Source organism: Aulonocara sp. 'chitande type north' Nkhata Bay, linkage group LG4 (genome assembly GCF_057382095.1).
Source record: "Aulonocara sp. 'chitande type north' Nkhata Bay isolate Kocher_YH1m ecotype deep benthic linkage group LG4, A_spYH_male_GT1.1, whole genome shotgun sequence".
Taxonomy (NCBI): Eukaryota; Metazoa; Chordata; class Actinopteri; order Cichliformes; family Cichlidae; genus Aulonocara; species Aulonocara sp. 'chitande type north' Nkhata Bay.
In genome coordinates, this window is record NC_141347.1 from 27,566,776 (window position 1) to 27,594,091 (window position 27,316).

The 27,316-nt window shown below is 40.7% G+C and overlaps 1 protein-coding gene across 4 annotated transcripts; it reads left to right on the top strand.

Moving 5' to 3' along the window:
- Positions 1-922: 922 nt before the first annotated feature.
- raver1 (ribonucleoprotein, PTB-binding 1) lies at positions 923-26,041 on the top strand. Of its 4 annotated transcripts, none has more exons than XM_086289573.1 (15): positions 923-1,357; positions 2,286-2,352; positions 3,444-3,913; positions 5,800-5,991; positions 6,221-6,341; positions 6,427-6,530; positions 7,129-7,210; positions 7,448-7,650; positions 7,791-7,872; positions 8,015-8,145; positions 8,355-8,426; positions 8,538-8,672; positions 8,909-8,971; positions 9,071-9,200; positions 12,946-13,531. In XM_086289573.1, exons 1-15 carry the CDS (start codon positions 923-925, stop codon positions 12,969-12,971), a joined length of 2,313 nt encoding a protein of 770 aa, XP_086145699.1. In that variant the 3' UTR covers positions 12,972-13,531. The 4 variants fall into 4 exon arrangements, with proteins under 4 accessions (XP_086145699.1, XP_086145702.1, XP_086145700.1 ...); XM_086289576.1 differs by lacking the exon at positions 12,946-13,531 and adding an exon at positions 25,480-26,041 and having other exon boundaries at positions 952-1,357; XM_086289574.1 differs by having other exon boundaries at positions 952-1,357; positions 7,132-7,210; positions 12,946-13,460.
- The last annotated feature ends 1,275 nt before the right edge of the window (positions 26,042-27,316 follow it).

Below are 27,316 nucleotides of genomic sequence, written 5' to 3' on the forward strand. Positions count from 1 at the left end.
GTGAAGCCCCCTGGAGGCACAGGCATTTTTCGTAGCCAAATGAAACTGATTCCCTTTATCCATCATTACAGTGTTGGATATATTCTCAGCTGACGCAGCCTATACTAGAGACCAAATTCAAATTACCAAAACAAAACCTGTATCTTCTTCTCTATATCTACTGCGAAAAAATGCTGTTTTCCTATACACTCTCTGCATAGCTAAAAAGGGCTTTATGAATGCTTTGTTCGTGGTAGAAAAGTCTGAATAAATTACCATGTGTCAAAAATTAACTGCTGAGTTTTTAAAGAGTGGTATTCATAAAATAATACATAATCAATCAACATGCTAACAATAGCCTATTACGAAGATAATGGAATTTAAGTAAACAAACCAACCACAATGATTTCCAAGAATAAAACGTTACGGATTTTTATGTTTTGTTTGAATTTTTAATGCTTTTGTTTTCAGTTTTGTTATATTTCAGTTTCCAGTGTGGATTTGTTTGTCTCAGTTCAGCTTTTGTTGTTTCAAGTGTCAAGTTTGACTTTTTATTTATTTCAGTATTAGTTTTTGTTTCCCTTTTTTTATTTGTTATTTGAGACACTTTGTAAAGCCAAGTAGCTCACAATCATGTGGACATATTCTCAAGCCTCCTTGCTTTATGAACTGGTAGTTCTAACAAAAATGAGCATATTTAAATTATAAACCATATTTCACTAGTTTATCTTTCAGACATATTTTGTTGGGATATTTTTGAGAAAATGTACATGCATAAATTAGACTCTTAAATTGTCTGTTGTCTTTTAAAAATCTAGATATTTAATACTACATTTTAATTAGATTAATTACCAAAAAACATCCATTATGCACCTCATGCTGAGGAGCAGGGACACTCGTTGCTCCGCCCCCACCCTTCCGATTTACGTTGTAGTCATGGAGAATGCGTTCCCTTGTCGTCCAATCAGAAGCAGCGCTGGGGCCATGCGTGTATTGTTTAAACTGCTCAAATCAGCCAGAGTTTTCAGACCGAAAAAACTTCCAGCACCGAGTCATGGCGGCCACAGTGTCAGTTAATACAGCTGCCAAAGATGAAAACACAGACTCGGGAAACAGTTTGGCTTCTCGTCCACTTAATGAAAAATACGACCCCGCTGTGGACCAAGAAAACTGGATTCCCGGGGATCGCCGGTACCCCGAACTCGTGCAGAACGAAGAGGACGCGACGCCCGGACGCGAGTGTCAGCGAAAGGTCGACGAGGACTTGACATCACTGAACCCCGAAGAGATAGAGAGCCGCTTGGAGAGAACTCGACGGGAGTTTTACAACAGGAGGAAAATTATTATAAAAAACTTGCCCTCTGACGTTAGCAATCAGGTATGAGTAGAAAGTTTTAGGGGGTGAGGGTTTAATTGTTGGTTGGTTGATTGATTGATGCTACCCTGTGGCTAACGCTAGCCTAGCTCCGTTATACCTGCCATGCTATCAATGTTAGCTTCACAGGCATTTAACTTATTAGCTTCACCTTTTATTTAGTTTTCTGTGTACTACATCTGCTAGTGGTTTAAAAGTCAAAACGCACAGATTATTGGTAATTAAAAACGATGCAAACAGTTCTATAACTGGTTTGAGTTTGTTTGTTAACTAACATGGCTCGCGTTTACTGACAAGTGGTCAAATAATCAATCATGGTCATTTGTGGCCTGTGTGACCCACCAGGCCGCTTTGCATTCGTGGTTGAATTTTACCATTTGGCCCGCCGAGCCAAACTGTGGTTCATAACCGGTTTATGCGGGTTACATATGCAGTGAAGGTGGGTCATAAGTCCATTTGTTATTAACTCTGTCTGTAATTAACTCTTGATGCTACTTTTTTTTTTTCTTTTTTGGAACGTGCCTGACTCATGGGGAGCGGTGGGCCTGCGGGCGGTACCATTGTTCACAGAGGGGGGGCTGGGGCAGTAGTGGGAGTTCGAGATGTGAGTTTCTCTATAACAAAAGGTGGAAGGCGTGGGGACAAAACGTTTCAGAAAATGCTAGGCAGCATCGCCATTTGTGTGAATAGGCAAAAGCTGGGCAGAACAATTTTTCCTACAACAATGAGGGAGTCATTCACCTCTCATCCCCCCCCCCCCCCCCCCCCCCCAGCAGGTGCACTGATCCCCCACCCCCCAGTGTATATCAACGAGCTAATTGGCTGAGAGGGGGTTGATTGAAATCTTCAATTAACCAACGACCTCCTAAAGTCAAATGTTATTTACACATTTAAACATCTGCAGTTAATCATTGTCTCTTTCTTTTTACAGGAGGTCCATGAGCTCTTGGGCAGCTATGATCTGAAGTACTGCTTTGTTGACAAGTACAAAGGCACAGGTAGGTCTAACTGCTCAACCATGTTGGACTGAGCAAGGCAATTTGGCAAGTTTGGCGTCTGCAAGTTGGAGGAGGTGGGGATCAGGATGGATCTGCTCTATTACGCCCCTTTTAAAATTTAATCTGACAGTGAACTCTGTAGCAAACAAAAGTAAATCGGGCTCTCCAGATTTGGAGCATGCTTAGTTAATGACTTTCAATGGACATACTGAACATGAAAAGGGGTTCGGGAGAAAGCAGCCAGACCTCAATTAAAGACTTTGTTTTCACGGTGTGCCTTCTCTTGCACTTATCATTATCACACAGTTGCAGATCTCTCTTTTTGGCGACTGTTGATGCTCGCTTGTCGTGGTGTCACGTTACATTGTCAGTTCAAGTGCGATAAGATCGATGGGCTCTCTGTGTATCTGTGTATGCGTTACCTCACATGCCCCTCGGTGTGATCTGCCATCTTGTCCAGCTAGAGTTGCTTGTTTTTAAATGTATAAAATGTAAAATATCAGATTAGAATATAAATAATTAAATATCTATGCATTCTTGCAGTAATATTTCACTAGAAAATGGGTGATGATCATGATAATAGGCCAGAAAATTGTGTGAGGCAGATGGTATTTTCAGGGTATGCCTGGTATCCAGCAAGCTGATATGGAAGAAAACCAGTGACATTTAGATGGCGCTTTTTTTTTTAACAATATAGAGTTGGCTGCCAAACTAACTTCTTACTTTTTTTATTTTTTATTTTCCTCCCCTTCTCATGGCTTTCAGACAAAACTGGAAAACTTTTTCACGCCTTCTTTCTTTTTCATAACATGGGTAACAAGATGTTGATTTCATTCTTGCTGGACTGACAGGCATTGTAGTTTAAACAAGGGGTAAAGTTACACCAACACAAAGGATTCTGTGTGCTGATATTGTGCCACCAGAACTGTTTTAACAGCCTTGCTAGAGGCAAAAACGTCACAGGCAGGGTTTGCTCCCTGACACCTGCTGAGTACAAATAAATCTGACTTTATGCCACCTGAACAATGTCATTCCCTTGCCTTACACCAATTTGTTTCTCTCTTCTGTTTCCTTTCCCGTGTTACTCAAAGCATTTGTGACTCTACTTAATGGTGAACAAGCACAAAGTGCCATCAAAGAGTTCCACCAGCATGTGTTGCGGGACCGGGAGATCTCTGTGCAGCTGCAGCCGACAGATGCTCTGCTGTGCATCGCCAACCTGCCCCGCGCATTCACGCAACAGCAGTTTGAGGAACTGGTGCGCCCCTTCGGCAACCTGGAGCGTTGCTTCCTGGTGTACAGTGCCACCTCGGGGCATTCCAAGGGCTACGGTTTTGTGGAGTACATGAAGAAGGACTCTGCGGCCAGGGCCAAATCGGAGCTCCTGGGGAAGCAGCTGGGCTCCCGTATGCTTTACGTCCACTGGACTGAGGTGGGCTCCCTCACATATCCACTGCTGCACTCCAAATGCCTGTGCGTGGACCGCCTGCCTCAGAGCCTGCTGACAGCCCAAGACCTCCGCAGTGCCCTGGCTGACACCCACACGCCAGTTTTCTGCCAGGTCAGATTTTTACTGCACACAAGCCCAATACTTCAAGTGAATGATTTCAGAAGTCTACAGCATACTGATTGCACACAGCAGCGATCATTAACTTTTTTGTCATTTCTTTGTGTGGCTATTGTTTTATACAGCAAATGCCCACATTAATAAAAGTTGAGTGCTTTAAAAGCTGCTAAAATCCATCACAAAGTTGTAAAATTGTCCCTGAAGGTGTGCAAAATGACTGCACTACTGAGTCACTGTGAAACTGCAATCCATATTTGATCTTTCACCTTTACCCCAGTTTTCCTGTGGCCACTCAAAGTTACTATAGCAATAGCAACTGTTGGTTTCTATGGTGATGACCACCTGACACCCCCAGGTGGTGTCATTCAGCAGGTTTTTTCTGGAATGGGAGAGAGCTGTGTCCTTTTGAGCAGGACACAGTCGTAGTTTTCTGTTGTTTCCAGACTGAACAGTCATAATAATTAGGAGCCATATGATGGTTTTAATAGGAAACTGTGATATCACTGCAGCTTTATCAAATTCATAAAACCAGACGGTTGCATCATGGTAAGAGCAGAGTACCACTAAAAACAACACAAAGCCATATATAGTGGTTGATGTGGTGATTAAAGGGCTTCCTTCTTATGTCTTTTCTTGCCACCTTTTAGAATAGGGTACACTGAAACTTCCTTTATGAAAAGAAAGGAGGCAACACCATCCCCCAATGAGAACTTTGATGAAAACAATCAACAGGAGTGTCACCTGGTGCAGATACTATAAAATGTTAATTAGAAAAGGGTTTTCCATTTCGTGTCATATCGTGCTAATTTGTTCCTAACTAAGAGACTCTTAAACCAGCAGGTGAACTACAAACATCACACTGCTATGATAAAACTCGCATATATAGATTTTAAAAAGGCTATATAAATCAGGATTGAGGGTCATGTTAAAATAATAATCGTGAGCTGTGTAGAAGCTTCACCCCAATTCAGTTTGTGTTGCTTCTATTTTTCTTTATCAATTCACCTTGATCTTTCCTTGACCTAATGATATTTTCCATCCAGGCCTGGGGAAATTATGTAGATTGTTTCAGCTCAGCAGCAGCCTGAGACACAATTTTGGTGCTGTAGCCATCTTGACAGTTATTTGAAGCTCCTATCTTAATGAATGGGGAAAGATCCATAACTTTTGGTTGAGTGCTCACCAGGTATATATAAAATTGCTGCTTTTTTTTTTTTTCATTATTATTTATATGAACATGTTCAAGATTTGCCATTCTAATTCACTGCATGGAAACAGTTGGACACGCAATCTTGACGTTTTTGCTACAATAACAAACAAAACAGAGTAGCGATATCTGCCACTACATGGTTGCATGTTTAGCATGTAGCACTTCTCATGTAAATCTGAGCTCAGAATTCACCAAATGCTGCGATGGGTGTTTTGTGAAGCAAGTCTTGCCCCTCGGTAGCGGCCTCCAACACCACCAGGCAGTTATTTATTTATTTATTTTTAAACAAGTGAGTTTCAGCGGTCACCAGGATGTAAAAGTTGCATATGTAGAGTCACCACTGCAGCCTCGAACATTTAAATTCTGTCAACTTTTCCTGATAATTAGGTTTTAAAGAGCTTATACTACTGTTGCAGAATTCTGAGTGCTGTTTCTCTCTGTGGTAATCCTGAGTTTTTATTAACTATAAATTCCATGAGATTTTTTTTTTCTCCATCTTTCTCCAAATTTGTGCTAAAATATGTGAACACTGAGGGTGTAAGTGAAAACCACTTGGCTTCCACTCTCTGTGTGTGTGTGCGCATCTTATTCATTGGCTGCAGGGTTTTTTGGGTTTTTTGTTTTTCTCTATATGCTTGAAAAATTGCTGCCTCAATTTTTCTCTCCACAGTTGGCTCAGGGACAAGATGGAAGTTTCCGGCGTTTTGCAGTGCTGGAGTTTGCCACTGCAGAGATGGCCGAGGAAGCACAGCGACTCACAGATGGCAGACTGCTGGGTGGGACACATATCAGGGTGTCCTTCTGTGCCCCGGGTCCTCCTGGAAGAAGCATGTTGGCTGCTCTGATTGCTGCACAAACCATGGTACTGTATTCCAATCTACAGTCTTTGCTTGAGCCCTTAAGGCATAACATTGCTGCCTTTGAGTTCGTGCTGTAGTTAAAATTACGTTACTGGACACGACTTGGAAGCATTGCCGTTATATAACTCTCACAGAGGAGCTGGCTCATCACGTGATTTCAGATTAATGGAAAAAATTTTGGTTATTTGTTGGTCTTGTTCTGAGTCTTTGCTTTGTTTCCTTCCTCTCAAGGCTGTAAACAGGGGTAAAGGACTCCTCCCTGATCCGACAGCCATGCAGATACTCACAGGCCTCAGCAACCCCGCCGCCCTCAAGATGCTGCTCAACCCACTGACACAGGGACATAAACAAGGTGAGGAGCCGTGAGCTGCTTTTAATCTGTTTTATTGCTATTATTCGTTCTCCTGCGGTGGATCTTAATCTTTGTCTATGCGCAGGCCTCCTCGGTGCGGCCCCCGCCATACCGCCACTGCTTGCCAACCCCGCTCTCACGGCCGCCCTGCTCCAACTGCTCCTTCAGAACCAGGCCAAGGCTCAGCAGGTACCGCTGCCTTTTCCATCTTTGCTCCGTCATGTTCTTCCCTGCTTTTGCTTCCTGCCCGTTTTTGATTCATCCTCTCCTACTCACAGACTTTGTTCCCCACTCTGTTCTGTCCCTCTTTACCATTAGCAAGCCCTTCTGGGAAATCCTCTTCTGTGGGCTCAGGTGCTACACAATAAAGAAAACCCTCTAGTGCCTTGTGTGAGTGATAACGGTTTTTATGGTTGGCCATCAGTGTGTGTGTGAGTTGGAGCTGAAGTTAGATGGATTCTGGCCCTTTCTTCTTTTTATGTGAATGCTGATAGAAAACCTATTGCCTGGGTGGGTAAGCTCTTGCTAGGAAAGTGAGGGGTTTTTTTTGTGCGTGTATGTGTGGAGTGTTCCTTCGAGTGGTGCTGAGTAATGCGGTAGATGTACTATTATGCTGTATGCCAGAATTGTAAAGGTACATCCTGTAAGGACATAATTGCATATACAGTAAGTAAACTTGCTGAATGCATGTGTTAAGTTTAGTTACCTTGATGTTGCAGTGTGGCTGAGTGACCCTGTTGTGACTGAACTTTTTTTCTTTTTCTTTTTTTTTTCCCCTCTTGGTCAGCAGCCGGGACTTATTGGGGAGAATCCTCTGGCCTCTCTGCCTGTCCAGCAGGGAGTCCATCTGCTCGGAGACCTGCCCCAAGGTTTGGCATCAGTCCACTCCAGCCGTGGCTCCTTCAGCCACAGACTGCATGTCTGCTTTTGATGATAAACCTCTGCATTGCCATTAGCCTGTCCATCAGGCGTCTTACTCCTTACATTACTTATGTTACCCAAATTAAAACAGAATGCATATCTAATTTCCTCTGAAAAGCTTGAAGGAGAAGATTAAAAATGAAATGTGTGATTGTCATTTACGCTGAAGTCTCTAATCACCATAGGTGGTATTGTCCCTGGACTGGCTCTTCAGACAGATCCTCTACCCCCCTTGAAGCCAATGCCACGTGGCAGAACTCTTTCAAGGGATCAGGAGTCCCCCACGTCGGCTTGTCCCTTCCCCCAGACCTCCTCTCCGACCCTGCCGGGGATCTCTATACCCCTGCTGGGTGGCATGATCGGGGCAGATGGCCTCACAGCACAAGGGGTGAGTTCCCAAGTAATTGCCTTTTTAAAATGCCTTCAGTCCTTCAACTGCCTTTTTTTCCCTCTTCATTCTCATTCCTCATTCTGTGCAGGAAATGTAAAAATAAGCCATCTTTTTTTTCTTTTTAAACTTCATGTCAGGTTTCCATACTAGGAGATCCTGCAAAAGATGCAAACCTTCCCCAGAGTCCCTTCCTCAATGTCAGCAACGCGTTTTCCTCAGGTGAGGTGCTGCTTTTTTGCTGTGCTCGCATGAGCGGTAACGATTTTATCTACTTTTACAGTCTGTTCTTGTTTGCTGCTTCAACTGAGAGATGATGTTGGATGCATCAAGGATATATTTGTATACCGTGCATCTCCTCCAGGAGGAAGCTGCAGACCTCACCCTTACAGAAGGCGGCCTACACTGAGTAACGTGTCCAACCAGAGCATGCAACCGAATTACAACCTGCGTTACCAGGATTCCTACAGCCCTGAGTACCCCCCACTCCATCGGGTAACTATGAATCATTGCTGCTCAGACTCCTGATTATTTTTTTTAAATGTGTATTTCTGCATCGATGGGTTGTGTGTTTTTTGTTTTTCCTTGTCTTCCTTACTGCTCTAGTCATTGTGACCTGTTGAATTTACTGTATAGCGCTTGGCTGCTCATTTAGTGGTTTTATGACACAATCTGGTCCGATGCCATCTGGTGTCTTTCCTCAGGATCCCCTTGCCCACTTGTATGAACAGCAGGAGAATCTTGATGCCGGGGCCTTGGCAGGATTCGGTCAGCAGGTAGTGCTTTGTCAACTGTTTCAAAGCTGACTTGAGGACATTTGTAGTGTCAGTAAATTAAATGCACGCCTCCCTGTAGTAACATAGCTGTGAACTTGTCTGTCTCTGCAGGCCTCTCATTGCGCTGAATACAGTGAGCGGTTCCCCCCCTACAGTTACCCTCCAAGCCCACCTCTGTCCTCATATTTCAGCTCAGGGTCTGAGAGCTCCTGTAATGGGAGCCTTCCCACCCCCAAGCTCAACAGGGTAAGCAAAAGCTTTGCATTGATTTTTTATTTTTTATTTTTTGATATATATGAAGGATTGATTATTTGTCAGTGCAAGAATACTGAGGATAGCACTAGAAGGATTAAAATAAATAAATAAAATAAAAATAAAATAGTGGAGGGCTAGGTGCCAAGAATAAGTCTGTGTTCAATAATTAATGTTGCACTGTGAGCGCTTGAGTTGAAGTCAAATGATGAGTGGTTGTTTGTCTTTAGGCTGTGGGAATGCCTCCTGTGAGCCACACCAACTACCCTGCAGGTGTGGAGAATGTTATGAAGGTAATTTATAGGCTTCAATGTTATTGTTTCATATTTTTCTTTTTGAAGTTTCTGTTTTGATTTTAACCCCACCCCCTCCTCTTTTTCTTGTAATTATAGACTCCCATCGGTAGCCAAAAGCGCACGTTCTCCCGGCTGATCCCGTCTCCCGAGCCGAGCCCTGAAGGCGGTTATGTGGGCCAGCACTCCCAAGGCCTCGGCGGTCACTACGCAGACTCCTATCTTAAGCGTAAGCGTATATTCTGAGTACAGCTGTAACGAGTAGCCATTCAGCAGCCAGGATGGAGTAGCATCTCCTCTCCCATATTCTCCAATGGACTCAGTAATTTGGTGGTCCTCGGATTTATTGTCCCATATGCACGTGTGAGTGACCTCTGGAGGCTGCAGAGTAGTGCAGCCTGTTTGTCACTCTGTGGAAAAACCTTCAAATTTTTCTTTTTTTTTTTTTTTTCTTTTTTTTTTCTTTTTTTTTTTGTATATATGATTTTACTGTGTTTTGTACATTTCAGTTTTAAATTTTTATTTGCCTGAACTTCCTGTTGAAAACCTTGTAAATTAAGGAGAAAAAGTGGTTCATTAGTAAATGCAATCTTTTTTTTTTTTTTTTCTTTTTTTTTTGGAATTCCTGTGAGTGAGGTATATCAGCAGATCTGCAGTTTGGCCAGTTTCAATGGTAACTAGCGGCTGCTTTTAAAAAAAATAAAAGTGATTTAACATCTCACCAAAGTGACGCTGTCCACAGTTTCAGGCAAAGGGACTTGCATAGTGTAAGAACAAGCTTTGAAGGCTCTTACTTTGTGGGAGAAAAGAAAAAAAAAAAAAAAAGCCTACCGTATTCCATGTAAAAAGTTCATGAGTTTGTATAATGAGATGGTGTTATGGTGTCTTGTTTTCCCCCTTCCTACCACACGGTTGTAAATTTTGCTTTATAACATTTCTGGTTTCAAACATTTCCTAATTGTTAACCTGCAGCTTTCCATCCACCAGTGATGGTTGTGTGGTGTTATGAGGCGAAGCTTTTTACAAACCTGGGATGTTTCCTGAGCCTGAACTTTTCCACGTTGTTTTGTCTTTCTAACCACACCCTCCAGCCTGTTCATGGAGTCTGTTCTCTACACTGGTTGTTGAGTGATGCACTTGGAGGGCACCGGTCATGTGTTCTCACCTGTATAAAAATGCCATCTCAAGTCCCCCTCTCACTCATGTATGTCCAGGAGTCGACGTATTTTCTGTGTTTATGTGAGTTCTGTGTTGCCATGTTTACATTTTTGAATGTTTTATAAAACCGTGAACGCTGCCCCACCCCTTGAAGGGTGCGGGCAGGTGCAGATAGCGCTGCATGCCATCTCTCCAGCTGCCAGCAGATCGTGCATGAATACAGGAGCGGTTCGGTGTTCTCAGTGAGGGGCTCAACTGTGAGTTGAACCGGCTTCTCCCGACGAGCACACGGCAGCTGGAACGATGGACAGCCTCTGTTTAGTTTTCAGATGATATTGGGGGTTCAGTATGTCTTTGGAGATACTGCTGGAAGCTTGTGGCAGGTGATTGGTCAGTGACATGATTGTCCTTGTATTATTTTTATTTAATTTTTTTTTTAAAAAAAGAATAATTATCTGGTTGACGGTTTGATTGTGAAAACCCATTACCTCTGACTTCTGCTAGGAAATGCAGCTACACTTGAGTCTTAACTGTGTTTTCTGTGATCTCATCCTGCCCTGTGTTGGCTTCCATCTACATTTACAATTTGTGTTTATTTGCTGTGTAAATAGTTAAAGATTCCCCTCCTCCCTTTTCTTGAGTCTAAAAACATTTGTTTTCCTTAATGACACCTGCCTCTGGTTCTGGTGTTTTTTGAATATTTGCTGCTCGTTTTTTTTTTTTTCTTTCTTTTTTTTTGGAAGTGAAGAGTGGCAACACAGCAGACTGCTCATGTTGTGTATGGACCAAGAGATGCAGCTGTACTGTATGATCATCACTTATTTTGATTGGATTTTTTTTTTAATTTTTTTTTTTAACTGCTGTCCTCTCATCTGTACCACCATGATTGTCTCTGTATGCGCGTGTGTGTGTGTGTGATGTGTGCAAGTAAATGTTATTTAAACTCACCACTTTCTCTGAACTCTTTTTGAATAGTGTCTAAATGTGAAGCCTTACTTGGATCGAATGGCTGTCTGTTTTGCTCTTACATTTAACCTCATAGGCTAGACCTCAATTAGTTCAACTTCAGCGTCTTAATGTGGCTGTCATTCACAGCTTACTTTTAGAGCTTTTTTTTTATTTTTTATTTTTTATTTTTTTTATTTTTATTTTTTTAAATGAAACTTCTACCCTATAATCCAGAAATCTCGATTATAGAATGCACCTGATAATTGTTGTGTAGAGGCTGTTAATATAAATTGACTATTAGAATACGATTTTTATTTAGGCTTTCATAAACAGACGTGTCACCTAAGAAATCTTGGGGCTTTTGCTGAATATTGAAAATTTTGAAAAGAGGTACAGCATTTGGTGACAAGAGGGACAGCAAAGATGGGTTTTTAAAATGAGTTCTTCCCCCATGAGGTATTTGGGCTTTCTTACTGTTTGCGTTAGTTGTACTAAAAGGTCAAAGGTGCCCCACGGACATCTAATACATCAATCTGTCACCCAGACGCATACGCTCAGCTCCCGTATGGTAAGAGACTCCTGACAGGACTATCTTCAAACACCTGTGGGCAGTTATTTTCTCATCTTAAAGCCATAAAAAGTGCATGTGTAGAAACGACCAGTCAAATTTCATAAAAATGATGACCTAAAAGGAGTCTCTAAGAAAAGCTTCTCTCCCTTGGAAGTTTTTCTTCTACCGTTGTTGGACTGTTCCTTAGATTTCAGTTCTGGAGCTGCGGTTGAATAGTCCAAAAATGACGACGTGCCTCTTTCGCCTCATGCTTTTTTTTTTTTTTTTTCTTTCTTCTTCCCTCTCTCTCCCCTCAAGCTCAGTGAAAAATATCACAAGGTCAAGGAAAGGTGTGAAGACAATTTAAGGACTCAAAGGGAAGCATTGTGTGCAGAGAGGTCATCTAAACCTCTGATTAAAAATGTTGTTATAAAGGTTGGAATTTAACAAAAAACAAAACTCTCATCAATCAAATCAACCTCTTCTTCTGATAAGTTTTTGTATTTCATTTTGAAATTTAAAAAAAAAAAAAAAAAAAAAACTTTTGGAAAAAAGTTTTGAATTCAGTTTAGTTTCATTATTTCCAGACAAGATTTTATTTCAGTTTAGTTTTTGTTAGACTTTTTGAAAGCGGTTGACTGAGCTTTGTAGATATCCAGAGTCTAAATAAACACGTCTATTAATGACTCATCAGGCAAGTTGTCACCAAACTAACAGATATTAAAACTAACAATCTTTCCTCTACATTTCTATTTTATTTTGGTTTTTTAAATACAAAAAATTGTTTCTTCAGAAGTCTACTTTAAAAAAGAAAAAAATGCAACAACAAATATAAGTAATGCAAAGTGAATCATGGCAAACCTTAAACACATTGACGTGTTAAATAATCTGGATTCAGAGTTTCTATAAATCTACATTCTTCATCAAAACAAGGAGATTTTATTACAGCGGCGTGATGTTCAGAGTCATTGACACTTCAGAACACATCAGCAGGTCATTCACACGAAATGGAAAATAGAAATCCACATTTGCACCCTTGTGATGGCTGCACCTGCAGACACGCAGCTAACAAATCGGTAACCCCATGAGCCAACACTTACAATTACTCTAAAATTGCTGTGTAATTCCATAAATATCACACACAGACACATAAATCAACAAAATTCTCTAGTTTGCATGTCATGGCAAGATTTATTTGGCACTGTTGAAGTACATTGTGCGCAATACAAATACGTAGATTTAGTTCAGTTTCATATGTTCAGCTCTGTTAAATTCTCTTATTTTATTCATTATTAATTTCTTTCTCTGGTTTTGCCAGTGCTGGAGCGTCCGTTTGGCTGCTGAGGCCTGCTGGCATCACGGGGAGCAAAAGATGTGCTCTTGAAGGCAGCTTTACATACAGGAAGTGCCAACTGGGCCATGCCAAACACCGCTCATAGTCAGAGGCATGATTAAGTCATTCATCTTAAATATGTTGTCTGTTTTAACTCCCGAGTTAGTATTTGGTTATGTTTGGATTTGGTTATTATTCATTTAAAGTAATTATTAAACTGACTATTGGTTTTGTTTCTTCAATATTAAATCATTTGTTAGTATTTGCTCCCTCTTGTGTGTAAAACTGGTTTGATAAGCCAGTAGTTTAGTCCCTTTTGTCAGCTTAGTTTTTGGATCTGTTGAGTGGTTAGGTTTCTTTTCCTGTTGACTTTATTATTTTAGTTCTGTTCAAAAGGGCCCGGTAGTATTAGATGACTTTTGTATAACTTATTCTTTGCATTTTTGGATCATTAAAACCCGTTTTTTCTCAAAATTGTCCTCATGCGTAACTGTCTCAGGCCCTCACAGTCATGTTGCCAGGTTTGTTGATCATTTTCATGGATGGTGCATTGCTGTGAATTGGATGGTCTAGTTATTCTTTCATAAAGAACGGTCCACTATATCCTGTTAAGTGGAGTGAATAAGCTTTCTTTTGTATTTAGAGAATTCAACTAGCTCTTATTATGACTGTTATGCAGATACTTCCGTGTCACTTCACTCTGGAACGCTCCTAAGCTAAACTATTTGACTGCACTCCAGCATTGTTTGAGTGCCCTTTCTCTCTTGAGCTGCGGACACACTGAAAGTGATTCACGGCGACCATAGAAAGTCCATCATATTTGGCAACTTCAAGCAACTACGTGCAAAATAACTGCTGGTGACGTCAACTGAGCAGGACCTACTGTAAACTTTCAGGCAAGTGACTAAAGAGACGATGAGTGAAGAACACTAAGTTTATTTGTTAGAGGGTCACCTAGGCGACCGGAGTTTGGAATGTCCACAAGTTTACAGCTATCAGCTTAAAAGCGATGAGCGAATCGCTGCCAGTGTGCACGCAGCTTTATGGTTTATTCATGCCAAACACAGCATTAAGAGACACATGCCAAAGCAAAATTGTATTTCGCGCCACTTGATTGCATACGGTGTCTATGCAAAAAGTCATATTGACACTAGGAACTATATTTGCATGAGTAACCTGAGGTCATCACGAGTGAACATAATCATCCGGTAAAATTGCAGAACAAGACATAAGTAACCGAGTGGTGTCAGTTGCCAGTCTTATTGAAGTATTATTGAATTTAACATGATATTCATTTTGTAAATTTTGGTCACTGAGCATTCGAATGAAAAAGGAGGATATGTTTTTAAAAAGGGTTTAGTTTAGGGCAGGTCTACACAGTGATTATCCTCCTTTATAATAATAATAATGGATTGGATTTATATAGCACTTTTCAAGGCACCCAAAGCGCTTAACAATACCACTATTCATTCACTCTCACATTCATACACTGGTGGAGGCAGCTACAGTTGTAGCCACAGCTGCCCTGGGGCAGACTGACAGAAGCGAGGCTGCCATATCGCGCCATCGGCCCCTCTGGCCAACACCAGTAGGCAAGTAGGGTAAAGTGTCTTGCCCAAGGACACAACGACCAGGACAGAGAGCCCAGGGATCGAACCTGCGACCTTCCGGTTACAGATGCGATTCCCAACCCCCTGAGCCACGGTCGCCTTTATATCCGTTTCTCAGTCAGATCCACCTCTCTATCGTCATATCCAATTCCAAAATGGCAAGATAGCGACAGCTTGAGCCTTCATAAACATACCTCACTAACCAATGGGTGACATCACATTGGCTATGTCCAACTTCTATTTACAGTCTGAGTTTGCCAGTGAATTAGATTAGTTCAGAGTTAGAAATTTAACATTTTGACTTTGACATATGAGCATTTACATTACTAAAAATCTCATAAGCCAACTTACATGCCCGAGATAAAAGGTTAAGAACTCCTTCACAGTTCTAAGCAGCATGAATTGACATACTGGTTATATTTCATCCCAGTTATATTTAAGTAATGAACCAGAACCTAGAAGTGCGTCGTTTCAATCAGCAGTGATTACACACACAGCCAGCTGATGTTTTGCTTCATTGGCTCAGTAATCAACCGTAAAGACTACGTGTCTGCACACAGATTTTGAGGAATGGGTGTGGTAGACAGAAAACCCGGAGCAAACAAAAGGAAACATGCTTCAAAGCATCTGTAAACCTTCAACAAAACCTCTCTTTCTTTGTTGTCTTCTCTCACATGGGAAAAAAACAAGGCTTTTAACCTTAACTCGTATCTTATGATGTATACAATCCTTAATAACTGATAACCAAACCCGCCTCAGCTGTTATCACTGAGGTGCCTTTGCCCTTTGCCGTGAATCTCATTTACATCTTGTTAACGGGGAGATACAGGGCCGCTTCTAATGTGCTCTATCAGTGCTGTATTGCTGTGAATGTGACCTGTATGAATGTTAAGCAGGTTGCTGCCAGGAGGATAATTTGTGCTCCCTGGATGGATAATTACTGAACAACAGACAGGTTGTCAAAAACTAAAAACAACTGAAGAAATGTGTCAAACTGAGATCTGATTAGACAGCTTCATACTAAAAGGGGACCTATTATGCTCATTTCCAACACCATAGTCTTATAGTTAAACTCTATTAGATTAGGCTGGCATGAATCACAGTCCAATATAATCCTTATTCATCTCATACTGGGCCTTGGTGCAGCTCCTCTAATTTCATCTGCTGTCTGAAACAAGCTGGTTTAGCACCCTTCAAGCTAAATTTTGTGTGATTGGTTGCTCCTCGCACAGGGGGTTTGAACAGCAGGAAGATGACACATAAAGAAACATCACAGAGAACCAAAAGTAGCAAACCAAAGACAGCCAAATTCAGTGCTTTTTAGCACTCAGGAGTTACCTGTACATACACTGACCTCATTATTTGAAACTCTGGCCATTTTCTAATATGAACATCCAATGCTGTGTAACAATATAGCTCATTGGACACCTTCCTAGTAGCAGTTTGCTTCCCACAGCTGCCTTAATTCCATGCTTTCATGTTTTTTATACCAAATTATGACACTACAGTCCGAGAGTCATCAGACCAGGCAATGCTGTTCCAATCTTCTGTTGTCCTATTATAATGAGTCTATTTAAACTGAAGCCTTGGCTGTAGTTTAACATGTCGTGCATTCAGAGATGCTCTTCTACCTTGGTTATAATGTGTGATTGTTTGAATAACTGTTGCCTTCTTATCAGCTCGAAGCTGCCAGTTATTCTCCCCTAACCTCTGATACCAAACAGGCATTTTCACCAAGCGAGCTGCTGCTGTATATTTTCTCTTTTTCAAACCATTCTCTGTAAACCCTGGAGATGGATGTGCAGGAAAATCCCAGGAGATCAGCAGTTTCTGAAACACTCAGACCTGCCTGTCTGGCTCCGAAAACCATGCTGCATTCAAGGTCACTGAAATCATAGGGCTTTTTTTTGCACAATTTGAACTTCTGTAGGTTGTTTTGACCATGTCTATATGCCCGAATGCACTGAGTTGCTGTCATATGATTGGTTGATTAGATATTTTGCATTAACAAGGTGGACAGTGAGTGTGCATGTAACAGACGTCAGGAAAAGCAGGTGATGCATAAAGGAACAACTTGAAATGTCAGATGTGTTTTGTAGGCCCGGTTTTCTCAGAATACTCAGGAAGTGATGGCAGGTCAATATAAATCTTATCAGGCAGAAATGAAAAGCTCGAAGTCGTCCACCTAGTTGATTGGTTGTGTGGTGCTGCAAAAGCCCTTTGCATTGAAGTCCCTCACCCTTCAGACTGAGGTGCTAAGAGGCAAGAGGTAGTTCTTTTTCTCTCAGCAGCCATCAGCATGAAAGGTTTTGATTAGCTGTTTTTCTGGTGGTCCCACTGAGCCTGGAGGAGTGGAGCTGTTGATGGAGCGCTCCTCTGACGGGTAAAAACACAGTTAGCCATAAAACTCTTTTTTTCCCTTTTACCAATGATATTGTTCATGACACTTCCCAGAGAGAGGGTTTTTTTTTTGTAGACATTGGATCTGTCATGGCATGTCACTTAAATAAGACTGAGGAAGAAATACTGCTGTTTTTATCATCAATCTGTAAGGGACAATCGAAATGAGAATATTGTGAAAGAAAGATGGGTAGTTTTCCACCACTATTGTGCTCCCCTCCTCCAGCCTCTGGGTTTATTTCTGCGATATTTATCTGTAATGCTTCTGGCGCCGCTGAATTGCGTTTCTCATACCTGCAGCCAGTCTACCCGGAGTTCTCAGAGGGATCCGCTGAGGCTCAGTGGACGCTGTGTCAGACACATTTAGATTTCTGCCTTTCATATTTCCACCCACACAGCTACCCTGCACAGTTGCTGGTGAATGCTGGTGAATGCTGCTGAAACCTGCGATTTTCCCAAATACATACAAGAAGGAGAGAGAGCTCTGAAGACAGACCAAAAAGCAGCATCATTCCTAACAAAGATGCAAAGATGAAAATAATGAAAAAGTTATATACGACTGCTGTAGAACCAAAAATGTATCTGCTGTCTCATTATATTGCCAGTGTCCATTAAATAAGGGTTTTTCAGTGATTGCATTTAAATGTACATTGTAATCTACTTGTGCATTAAAAAAATGCATTAAATTCATATTTACAGTGTCTTTTTTTTCCTGCTTTATTCAAGATACCAGCAGCAAAGTGTAATAAAATAGGGTCTGTCACAGGAGCTGTTTATAGCAGGATTAGTCATAGAAAGCAGCCCACTCCCCCCACCCCCCCACAACATTCAGTCTATAAAGCACAAGAACACATCAGTAGACCAGCAGAAAGCGACTAGAACAGGGGGAAACCCATTCAGTTTGAATGCTGCTCGTGCTTATACAGCCAAACAAGATTACCATATAGAAGATGTTTTAAAGTGCAAACACGCATCCTTATCCCCTCTGACATAAGCCCAGGTATTGTTATGCTCTTCATTTTCATCTTCCCCATTCTGTCCTCTATGTAACTCTATATTATCCCAGCACTACACAATTAGATAACCACTTCAGGTTATGGGAAATAAAAGCTGTGTTCCAGTGCTGTGTTATTGTCTAGAAACAACACACTTCATTAAAAAAAAGAAAAAGAACAGTTACTCCAAAACAGAAACGCTTCATTTCTATTTTTCTTGGACTTATAAGTAGTCAGGCTCATTTTTTGGTCCAGAGATACTTCAGATTGCTTTTATTAAACTTCTCCAGTGCATAAAAGTGATTCAGACATTGGTTAAAAACTCATTTATTCAAGAAGTATTGCCTGTCCTCTCTCCTCTCGTTGAATCATATACCATGTCCCGTAACGTGCTCCTCAACATTAATGGCTTACGCTTTTATCTCAAGCACAGCTTTCCTTTATCTTATTTTTTTCAAGCCGCCATTAGTCTCTTACATTTTCACACCTGAACTGTGAGATATTGTTAGAACACTGTATCTCTGACCGCTGCCGTCTCCATTTCTCTACAGCCGAAGTGTATTTTTCCATTCGACCCATTAACACCATTGAAATTATTCATCATTTCCTAATTCAAAAGCAGCATGTCTTTAAAGGCTTAATCTAAAATTTAAAACACAGGACTGTTTGACATTTTTTTAACATCTTATAATGACTGACACCAGATAATGACTAGACGCATGCTGCTAGTGTTTACTGGTGCTTTTAAATGCTTATTTTTGGCTACTTAAAAACCATTTTTCTTTCCTGCCCTTATCTTTGTGTGCATGAATAATTTATGTGCTTATAAAAACATAATTTGCACCTTTTCCTTGGTAACCATGAATAATATATTGGACAGCAGTGACCGGGAAAGTGCATTCAAGGAACATGTATGTGTGAAGAATTTTTTTTTCTATGGTAGCGCCACAAGGGGTCACTTTGAGAGAGGGGTCTCTCGGAGGTCACTGACTGGTGATGACTTACTGTCAGGGCATATGTGTAAGGACGTAATGATTCGGTGCCTGTCTGGAGACATCACAGGTAGACAGAGCTCCAGTTTATTTAATCACAGGAGAAAGACTTTGCATAGTTAGCGTGCCTTCTTTACCCGGTAAGCTCTCCTACCAACAGCTAGATCAGTAATTTGCTGGAAAATGACAGAATTTTCTTTTTAGTTTTACGTCTGCACATCACCACAGTGGATTTTAAATTACAGACTCCCCCATTTTAAGAGACTCCAAATTGAATGGGCAAACCAACATCATTTTAAATTTAAGGACTGTTTTTCAATATTTGGAAATCTTCTGCAAAGATTGCCTGATGTCTAGAACTCAGAAAAGTCACTAAACGCTGTGTTTTTTGCCTTCCTGCTTGTTTGTGGATCTTTCTGCATTCATTTTTGTATTCAATGACTGGAAAGCATATTCTGTTGAACTGAGATTGACTTGTAACAGACTTGTCCACTGAAGAACATCCCATTTCTTTCCTTGAGAAATTCTTGGGTTGCTTTTGCAATATGCTTTGGGGTCATTATCCATTTGCACTGTGAAGCTCTATCCAATCAATTGTGCACCCTTTGTCTGCATCTGAGCAGAGTGTGTAACCAGTTAACAATATGAACCTGAAGCTACAGTTTAAATCAGCGGTCCCCAACCCCTGGGCCACGGACCGTTTGGTACTAGGTGTGAAATTTAAGGTTTTCAGGGGTTATATCGATTTTTATTGTTATTTTTTTAATTGTTTTTATCGTTAACTCAGTTTCCCTGGATATTTTTCCATGTGTTATGAATAGATCTTCTTTTTTTTTTTGGTACCTGTCCTGGTTTTATTTTGTTGTATTTATCCGCGACACCTTAAAATCTCTACAGTGATTCTATTTTAGAAACATCAACAGGTAGAAACGAGGGCTACAAGCGTGATGGTGTTTGTTACCTGTTCAAATTGAGGGTCTAAGTGCTGGGCTGAGGTCATCATACACTCAGATTTACCATCACTCTGGGTCCTGGGTTAGATTTGTGCTAGTATGTTAGCATGCTGTCTGTCCGGATGCTTGCAAAGAGCTGAAGTTGTGTTAGCATAATGCAGTTGTTTCTGTCCTACATGCAGTTTTCACTTCATCATTGCACTCCTGTCCTTTTGAGCAATGCAAAATAACTCCTCAACAGCTCCAACCTTTTCCTTCTGCCACACATGAACTGAAATCAGCTCATTGTAGCGCAAGTGCAAACATGCTTGTGTGATTTGTAGATAACCGAAGAACCTTTTAAGCCCAATAAATGGTATAATTCTTACTGTAATGCAATTACTGAATTTATTACATTACTGGGTTACTGAAAAATGTAATGTCATTACAGTGCATTACACCCAGCACTGCTGACAATGATGTCCCTGCCTCTTCGAGAGTGTTCTTGACTTTGTTAGATGTTGTTAAATTGTTTTTATTGACCATGGAAATATTTCTGTCATTATTAATTTTAGTTGTCTTCTGTTCTGTTTCAGGACTTTTAGCGTTGTTGTTCAGCTGGCCAGTGCCTTCCTGGGGTGGGGGTGGGTGGGGTTCAGTGTATGATGCACTGCCTCACTTACACTGCATCTCATTGGGCTTCATATTTAAAATCAAAATGAAAGCTATAAAATTTTAATTCAACACTTGAACATGGCTCCAGATCTTTTACCGTCTTCATTTACAAAGAAATAACAAGGGAACAAGCTTCACTCAGTCATGAAACTGCTTGCCAGTCAGCTGTCTAATTAATTTAAAGCCTCTAAAAATGGGGGACTGTGTATAAAAATGAAGCTAAACTATGGATGATTTGTAATCATTCATCTACCTGCTTCCTGGGCGTTTGTCTGCCAGTATAAAGCTTTAATTTTGTTTTCCCATGCTATCAAACTCAATTCTGACATCATTACTCTAGTCCAATCATTTTCTTGTTGGACTCACAGGAGCCAACCTGCCTCCAATCTGTGTATTTTAAATCTCAGTGCTCTTCTGGCACCACTAATGTCTAGACTCTGGGCGGATCTGCCCTAACACCGATCGCTGCAGAGATCACATAATGCTGTGATGGATCATCAAAGTCTAATCACCAAATAGCTTAATTGAAATCCGTTTTTCAATAAATCACTTTCATTTTTTCCCCCAATTGATCCTTTGCTGTAATTCCTGAACAATTAATTCAAAAGTTTAGTATAATAACTTAAATTAAAGCTGAAAGTCTGTAGATCAATAACATATTGATTTACAAAAGCCACCTAGAAATACCTCCCAAAATTCAACTCTTTACTCAGCCCCACAAATAAAATTATTCAATAAGACTTTACATTTCTTTTAAACCCAAAAAGAAATGATGCAACATGTAGAAGTGCAACCTTAATGTGACAATAAATACAACATAGCAGAAAAAACTCCCACAGTAATAGAACCAGCAGCTGTTAGATTTTAGTATGAAGTGATTTTGTGATAGTTTAGTGTAACTAGTGCAATGTAAATATGACAGAATTCAACATGGATCATTATGAGATGAAACTGTAAAGTAAATAGCACCGGTTTAAAGTCGTGGTGCATAAAAACATCAGAATGTACACCTACTGAAATAAATTAGCAAGTAGATTTATGCTCCGTGACACTCAACACAAAAAGGTTCAGACATTATTCATAGTGCGTGTTAACACAGTCATTGGACTGCATACTAAACTTAAAAGACAGAAACAATGTATTGATCCAATACCAGTGCTGGCATCAATACTGTCGATGTTTGGACCAATTGGCCACCTCTAGCGTCCTCTTCTCTGTCCAAGGTCTTCACGTGGTGAGTTGTGCTACTTTACTTTAACTAGTTTGTTTAGATTATTATATATCAGGCACAAAACTTAACACAGTTTAAGAAGTTTTTTTTTTAATGTTTTCTCTGTTGTACAGTAAACATTGTCATTATTTTTCTTTTGGTAAATCTTTGCTGAAATGAGGCCTACATGGTAAAAAAAAAATGTCATTATACAGATGCTAATACAGAGAAGAGCTCAATGTCTTTCATTTATTGGGAAAGCAAACTACATATGATTCCAATTGCTACAAACAGAATATCGATTTAGTCAAAGCTGATAAAAACTTTGTTGATGTTGCCCCGAAAGTTAGTTTTCAGAAGGCCCCTCCCCTAGAAATTACACTCCTACCATTATTTTTTGCTCCTGCAGAATTCCCCCACAGACTTTTGAGTGTATGAGTGCCATATCTCTATCCATCTGTATAATATCTCCGGCAGTTTTGCCAGAATATTAGCTTCACCATTCACACAAGCAGCGGGATAAAATCCAGACCAACTGTGTCAGACATTTAAGTTGACATGCACCTCGGTTGGGTAACTTGCAACTTGCATGTGTGGCAATGTTAAAGTAAACAGCAAATGCTACCCTTCACAGTCCAATTAAAATCTTTTAATCACCCCAAATTTAAAGATGCTGTAATTGCATCCCATCATCCCCTCCATTCACTTTAGAAAAAGAGGAACATTTTCATTGTTGTCCATCCTATTTTAATTATTTTTATTATATTATCCCTCTGTTCAGCACTTTGGCCGACACTTGATGTCTTTTAAATGTGCTATATAAATAAAGATGACTTGACTTGCCTATTAGTTCAAATACTCATACAAAAATGGCATCCTTGTAACATGTACGCAGACTAATGTGGGATACACATGAAGGACTTTCAGCATGGGATGTGGCTTTATTGCTGCAGGCTACTCTCCACAGGTTAGTTAGCTGCAATAGGCTTTTCTGTGTAGGACATCTGTTCATGAGTAAACCTGCTCTCACAAGATTTCCACACCAGTATGAAGCATGGTCTTTCTGACGCTCCAGTCACCACTAAAGAGCCTGAATGTCATTAGCAGGAGCTCTTAGTAGCTCTAAAATCTAGTTATCACGTCATTCGAGGTCTCAGTAGTCCCCAGCTTGTCCCTAAAGTGAGACACTGCCTCTCCTCCCTCACACAGCATTAAATCTTTCCCTCCTTTGCATTCAGCTGGATGGACATTTCAGTCAGATCTCATTGATTTGGAGTGAAAAAAAACCCCCCACTTGCTAAGTGAAAATGAAGTGAGAAGTTTTGTCTTATGCTTCTGCTGCTGCTTTTGTGCACATCTCTCACTTATGAATGACTGTGCTTTTTTTTATGTTGTTTAAAGTGCGGAGGATTGTTGCAGCTCTACTCCAACGTTAGCTTTGAATCAGCATGAGCGTGCGAGCCTTTACACAAATGAATGCAGCATGGACAAGAGGACAATCTGCCTCCGCCGCTGCACCTCCACAGAAAAAGACAACCTCAAGTTATTTCAGGAATCATTTCAACACTTGGTGTAAATGGCCCGACAGTGTTCTGAAACACTGTTACATATCACTGCAGGTAGACCAGGTCTGAGCTACCTTTCATCCCATTCATGCTGATCTCTTTCTTACACACAACTGCATTCCAGCACGTTCCGCTTGCTTTCCATCAGCCTACATATGTGTAAACACAAACCCAGACACACACATGCAGGCACACGCATATTTGCAGTCAGAGTATTGCTCACTGTCAGAAAAGAGGTGTGAATTAATATTTCATGGCCCTCCGCTGGCAGAAAGTCAATCCATTTCCCAGCATTCCCATATGCTCGATGTGTAGACTCCATGCGGACCAGAGGTCAAACAGACCGAAGATGGTCTTTCTCCTGGACACACAGGATTCATTGCTTCCTCTAATTGTCCCAAAACCGATAAACTGCCCTCAAGTTCATTTTAAGCACATGCCTACACTGTGCACATGCACCAACATTAAAATCAAAACAGAAGAAATGCATTACGCGCTCTACATTCCCACAGACTGCACAACCAGCCGACGCACTGACTAAATAAGAGTGCATGGCATTTCAATTATTCCTCACAATCTGAATATATATATAACATGGACAGCCATTTGGCGAGGCTGGTCATAATAAATCAGATGGGCGCTAAATGAAGTGTGCAGCTGACGCAAGCAAGAGGAGAATTCTTTTCTCCACGCCACAATGGAGAGCTCCAGGCTGCACTGTGGTCTGTGGTCATCGTGTGATCCAATTTATCCCCCTCTCATGACTTTTTTAAATTTTGAGAACTTAATGATCTGACACAGTAGTTCCATTTTTAGGCTCTTTAGTTTCTTTTTACTTTATTTTGTATTCAAATATTACTGGCGTCTGAAATGTCATTCTCAAGGGATGCAATGAAAATATGCCAGCAACCCAATGAAAAATATAAACTTGGCCATATTTCCATGGAGTGCCTGTCTTTTTCAAAATGTATGTATTTATTTTCTTCTCAGAGCGCTGGACAGATGAAGGTCATGCAGCTAAAGTCCTATGAATGTATTAAAAGTAAAAAGAACTGTGTTTTTCCTTCATATTTGGCCAAGGCCTTCAAGATTAAATTAAAGAGAGTTTCTTTTGTCAGCATGCAGGAATTTAAATCAGGACTCCTGGAGTCCTCTGCGTGCTCATTTGCATTCTGATGAAGCGACTGAATCACACGTTAAATTGTGCTGAAACTTGTTTTTCAGGGAGGAATTCCGAAATGGGTATTTCAACTCGACTGCAAAAATTCTAATTTTATTTTGAAAGGTGTTTCCCAGATAAACAATACTCTAATCTCTGATTCTGATAAACAGTCTGATGTTGATCTTTTCTGAACCCTTCCTGACAAACAACATTTTAATTACCATTTTCCGGCACATGTTTTTTCACATAATATTTCTGGATCCAGTTACAACCAGATCATCCTTCTTTTTTCTTCCTTTTCTACCCCCTATCTATTCATCTTTAAGGACATAGACTACAGCCGATTGTTTTCTTTCAAGGAAACAGCACCGAGTGTACTTTAGTGCAGCTGCCCTTAGAGAAAGCAATCAGTCTTTTATCAGTAATCAGTTTTGAAATACATATCTTGTAGTTTTAGCAGGGAAGACAGAAAGAATAAGATCAGACCTCTAATAAAGGGGTGTGTAAAATACAAAGATGCTATATTAGATATAAGGTCAAAGGATTTTCAATTTGAAGCTCTGCAGGTTGTGAATAATGTAGAAATGTGAGCGCTAGTTTGTGGACTCTGTAGCAAAACTGGCTGAATGATTCATTTTTACACTGCTGACATTTCTTTTGTCCATAAACCCACAATAAAGGCTTATTATCGTATTCAACAGGCGTGCTGCCGAATCTCACAGGTCGCATGTGTTTGACCTGCACATACAGACATACAGTACATATCAATATCAACATTTGCATAAGGCAGACCATCAACAACGTGACATTTTCAGATTTTGCCTGTTTTAAAAGTGCAGGCGGATTCAGTGTAATAGTACTCTTTCATTATTTTTTTCTTTTTACTCAACTGAGAAAACACTTCTAAATTTAGGCCTGCCCTGGCTTTTAAAGTCAGAGACAATGTGATTAATGCTTTTCCATTTTTTTCCCTTTCAGCCTGAACTACTGCCGTGCTTCTGAACGTTCCTTCACGAGGATCTGCAGCTCCAGATTTAACAACTACATTTTTTCCAAATTTGGAAAAATTACTTTGGAAAGGATTTTTATCATCATGCACCAGAGTCAGTGTGTGAAAGCTTTACACATTTGTTCTTCCCACGATCAAGCTAAAGCAAACGGCTTCAGTGGTACTTAATTTGTGATCCAGAGTCAGTCAGGAAATATCCAGGGATTATGATATTCGAGGATTAGTTCTTGAACAAAGGCTACATACTTACTATGGGTGTTAACTATTTAATGCACCATTACATGCTGTATAAAGATAAATCTAATCATATTACTCTGTAGTAGGCTCTACATTTGACTTTTCCTACGTTTTTTTGTTTTATTTTACTCTTGGTGCTTATTTTGTTGTGTGTTGCCCAGTTTTGGAGATATCAGCAGTAGAGGTGTCACCCTCCTCTTGAATATAACTGATCTATGGTTCTCAGAGGGCCAAACATTATGCAGCACTGTGCATAACCCACCCCTCATTTCTATATATTTTGCTTCCAAGGACCCAGGCTTTCTTGTACTTTTCTTGTATGAGAGAGCTGAGTGTAGAAGCGAAGCTCTCAATTTACCGGTCGATCTACCCCCCTACCCTCACCTATGGTCAAGAGCTGTGGGTAGTGACTGAAAGAACGAGATCGCGGATACAAGCGGCGGAAATGAGTTTTCTCCGAAGGGTGGCTGGCCTCTCCCTTAGAGATTGGGTGAGAAGTTCGGCCATTCGGGAGGGGCTCAGAGTAAAGCCGCTGCTCCTCCACATTGAAAGGAGCCAGTTGAGGTGGTTTGGGCATCTGACAAGGATGCCCCCTGGGCGCCTCCTGGGTGAGGTTTTCTGGGCATGTCCCACCGGGAGGAGGCCCCAGGGCAGACTCAGGACACGCTGGAGAGATTACATCTCTCGGCTGGCCTGGAAACGCCTTGATGTTCCCCCGGACAAGCTGGAGGAGGTGGCTGGGGAGAGGGAGGTCTGGGCTTCTCTGCTTGGGCTGCTGCCCCCGTGACCCGGCCCTGGATAAGTGGAAGAAAATGGATGGAGGGATGTATATATATGTATGGCATACCTCTGCATGCTATCCTTTGTGTGGTTTTGAAAAATGAGGTAACTGGATAAATAGAAGACAAAAAAAGGATCAAACCTAAAAAAGCAACAGATGAAAAACAAATGAAAGCCATGTCCTTAAGAAGTAGAAAAATCCAGCAAATGACTCAGGACCTGAGTCCTTTAGTTTATCCAACTACAACTGTCGCCAGGAGGTCATGAGAAAAACATGGTGAAGACTCTGTCACGGCTTAGTGCTACATTTCAGCCAGTGGTTTTGGGGGTTTTGTTTAATCAAAATTGATGGCAATATTTAAATTATTGTTATCTACCATCAGATTTTGATGCACCACACAATATCATCTTAAAAGCATCAGTGGCTTCATTTTTCAGCAGGACAATGATCCCAAACACACTGTCAATGCAGTAAAAGCATACCTGGAGAGAAAAACACACAATGGAACATGTTTAGTCATTGATTGGCCTTCACTAAATCTTAACATCACTGAAGCAGTGTGGGATCCTTTTGACAGAGAACAGAACTAAAGGCAGTCAACATTAAAAGAAGAGCTTTAAATAGATTATTTTAGATGTACAGCACTTTGTTCAACAGCCACTCATTTAACTGTGCTATATAAATAAAGTTGACATTGACTTTGAATGTCCTTCAGAAGCCTGGAGAACTATTCCCGAAGACTAGTTAAAGAAATTGCAAGATAGCTCTACAACAGCTGTACCTCTTTC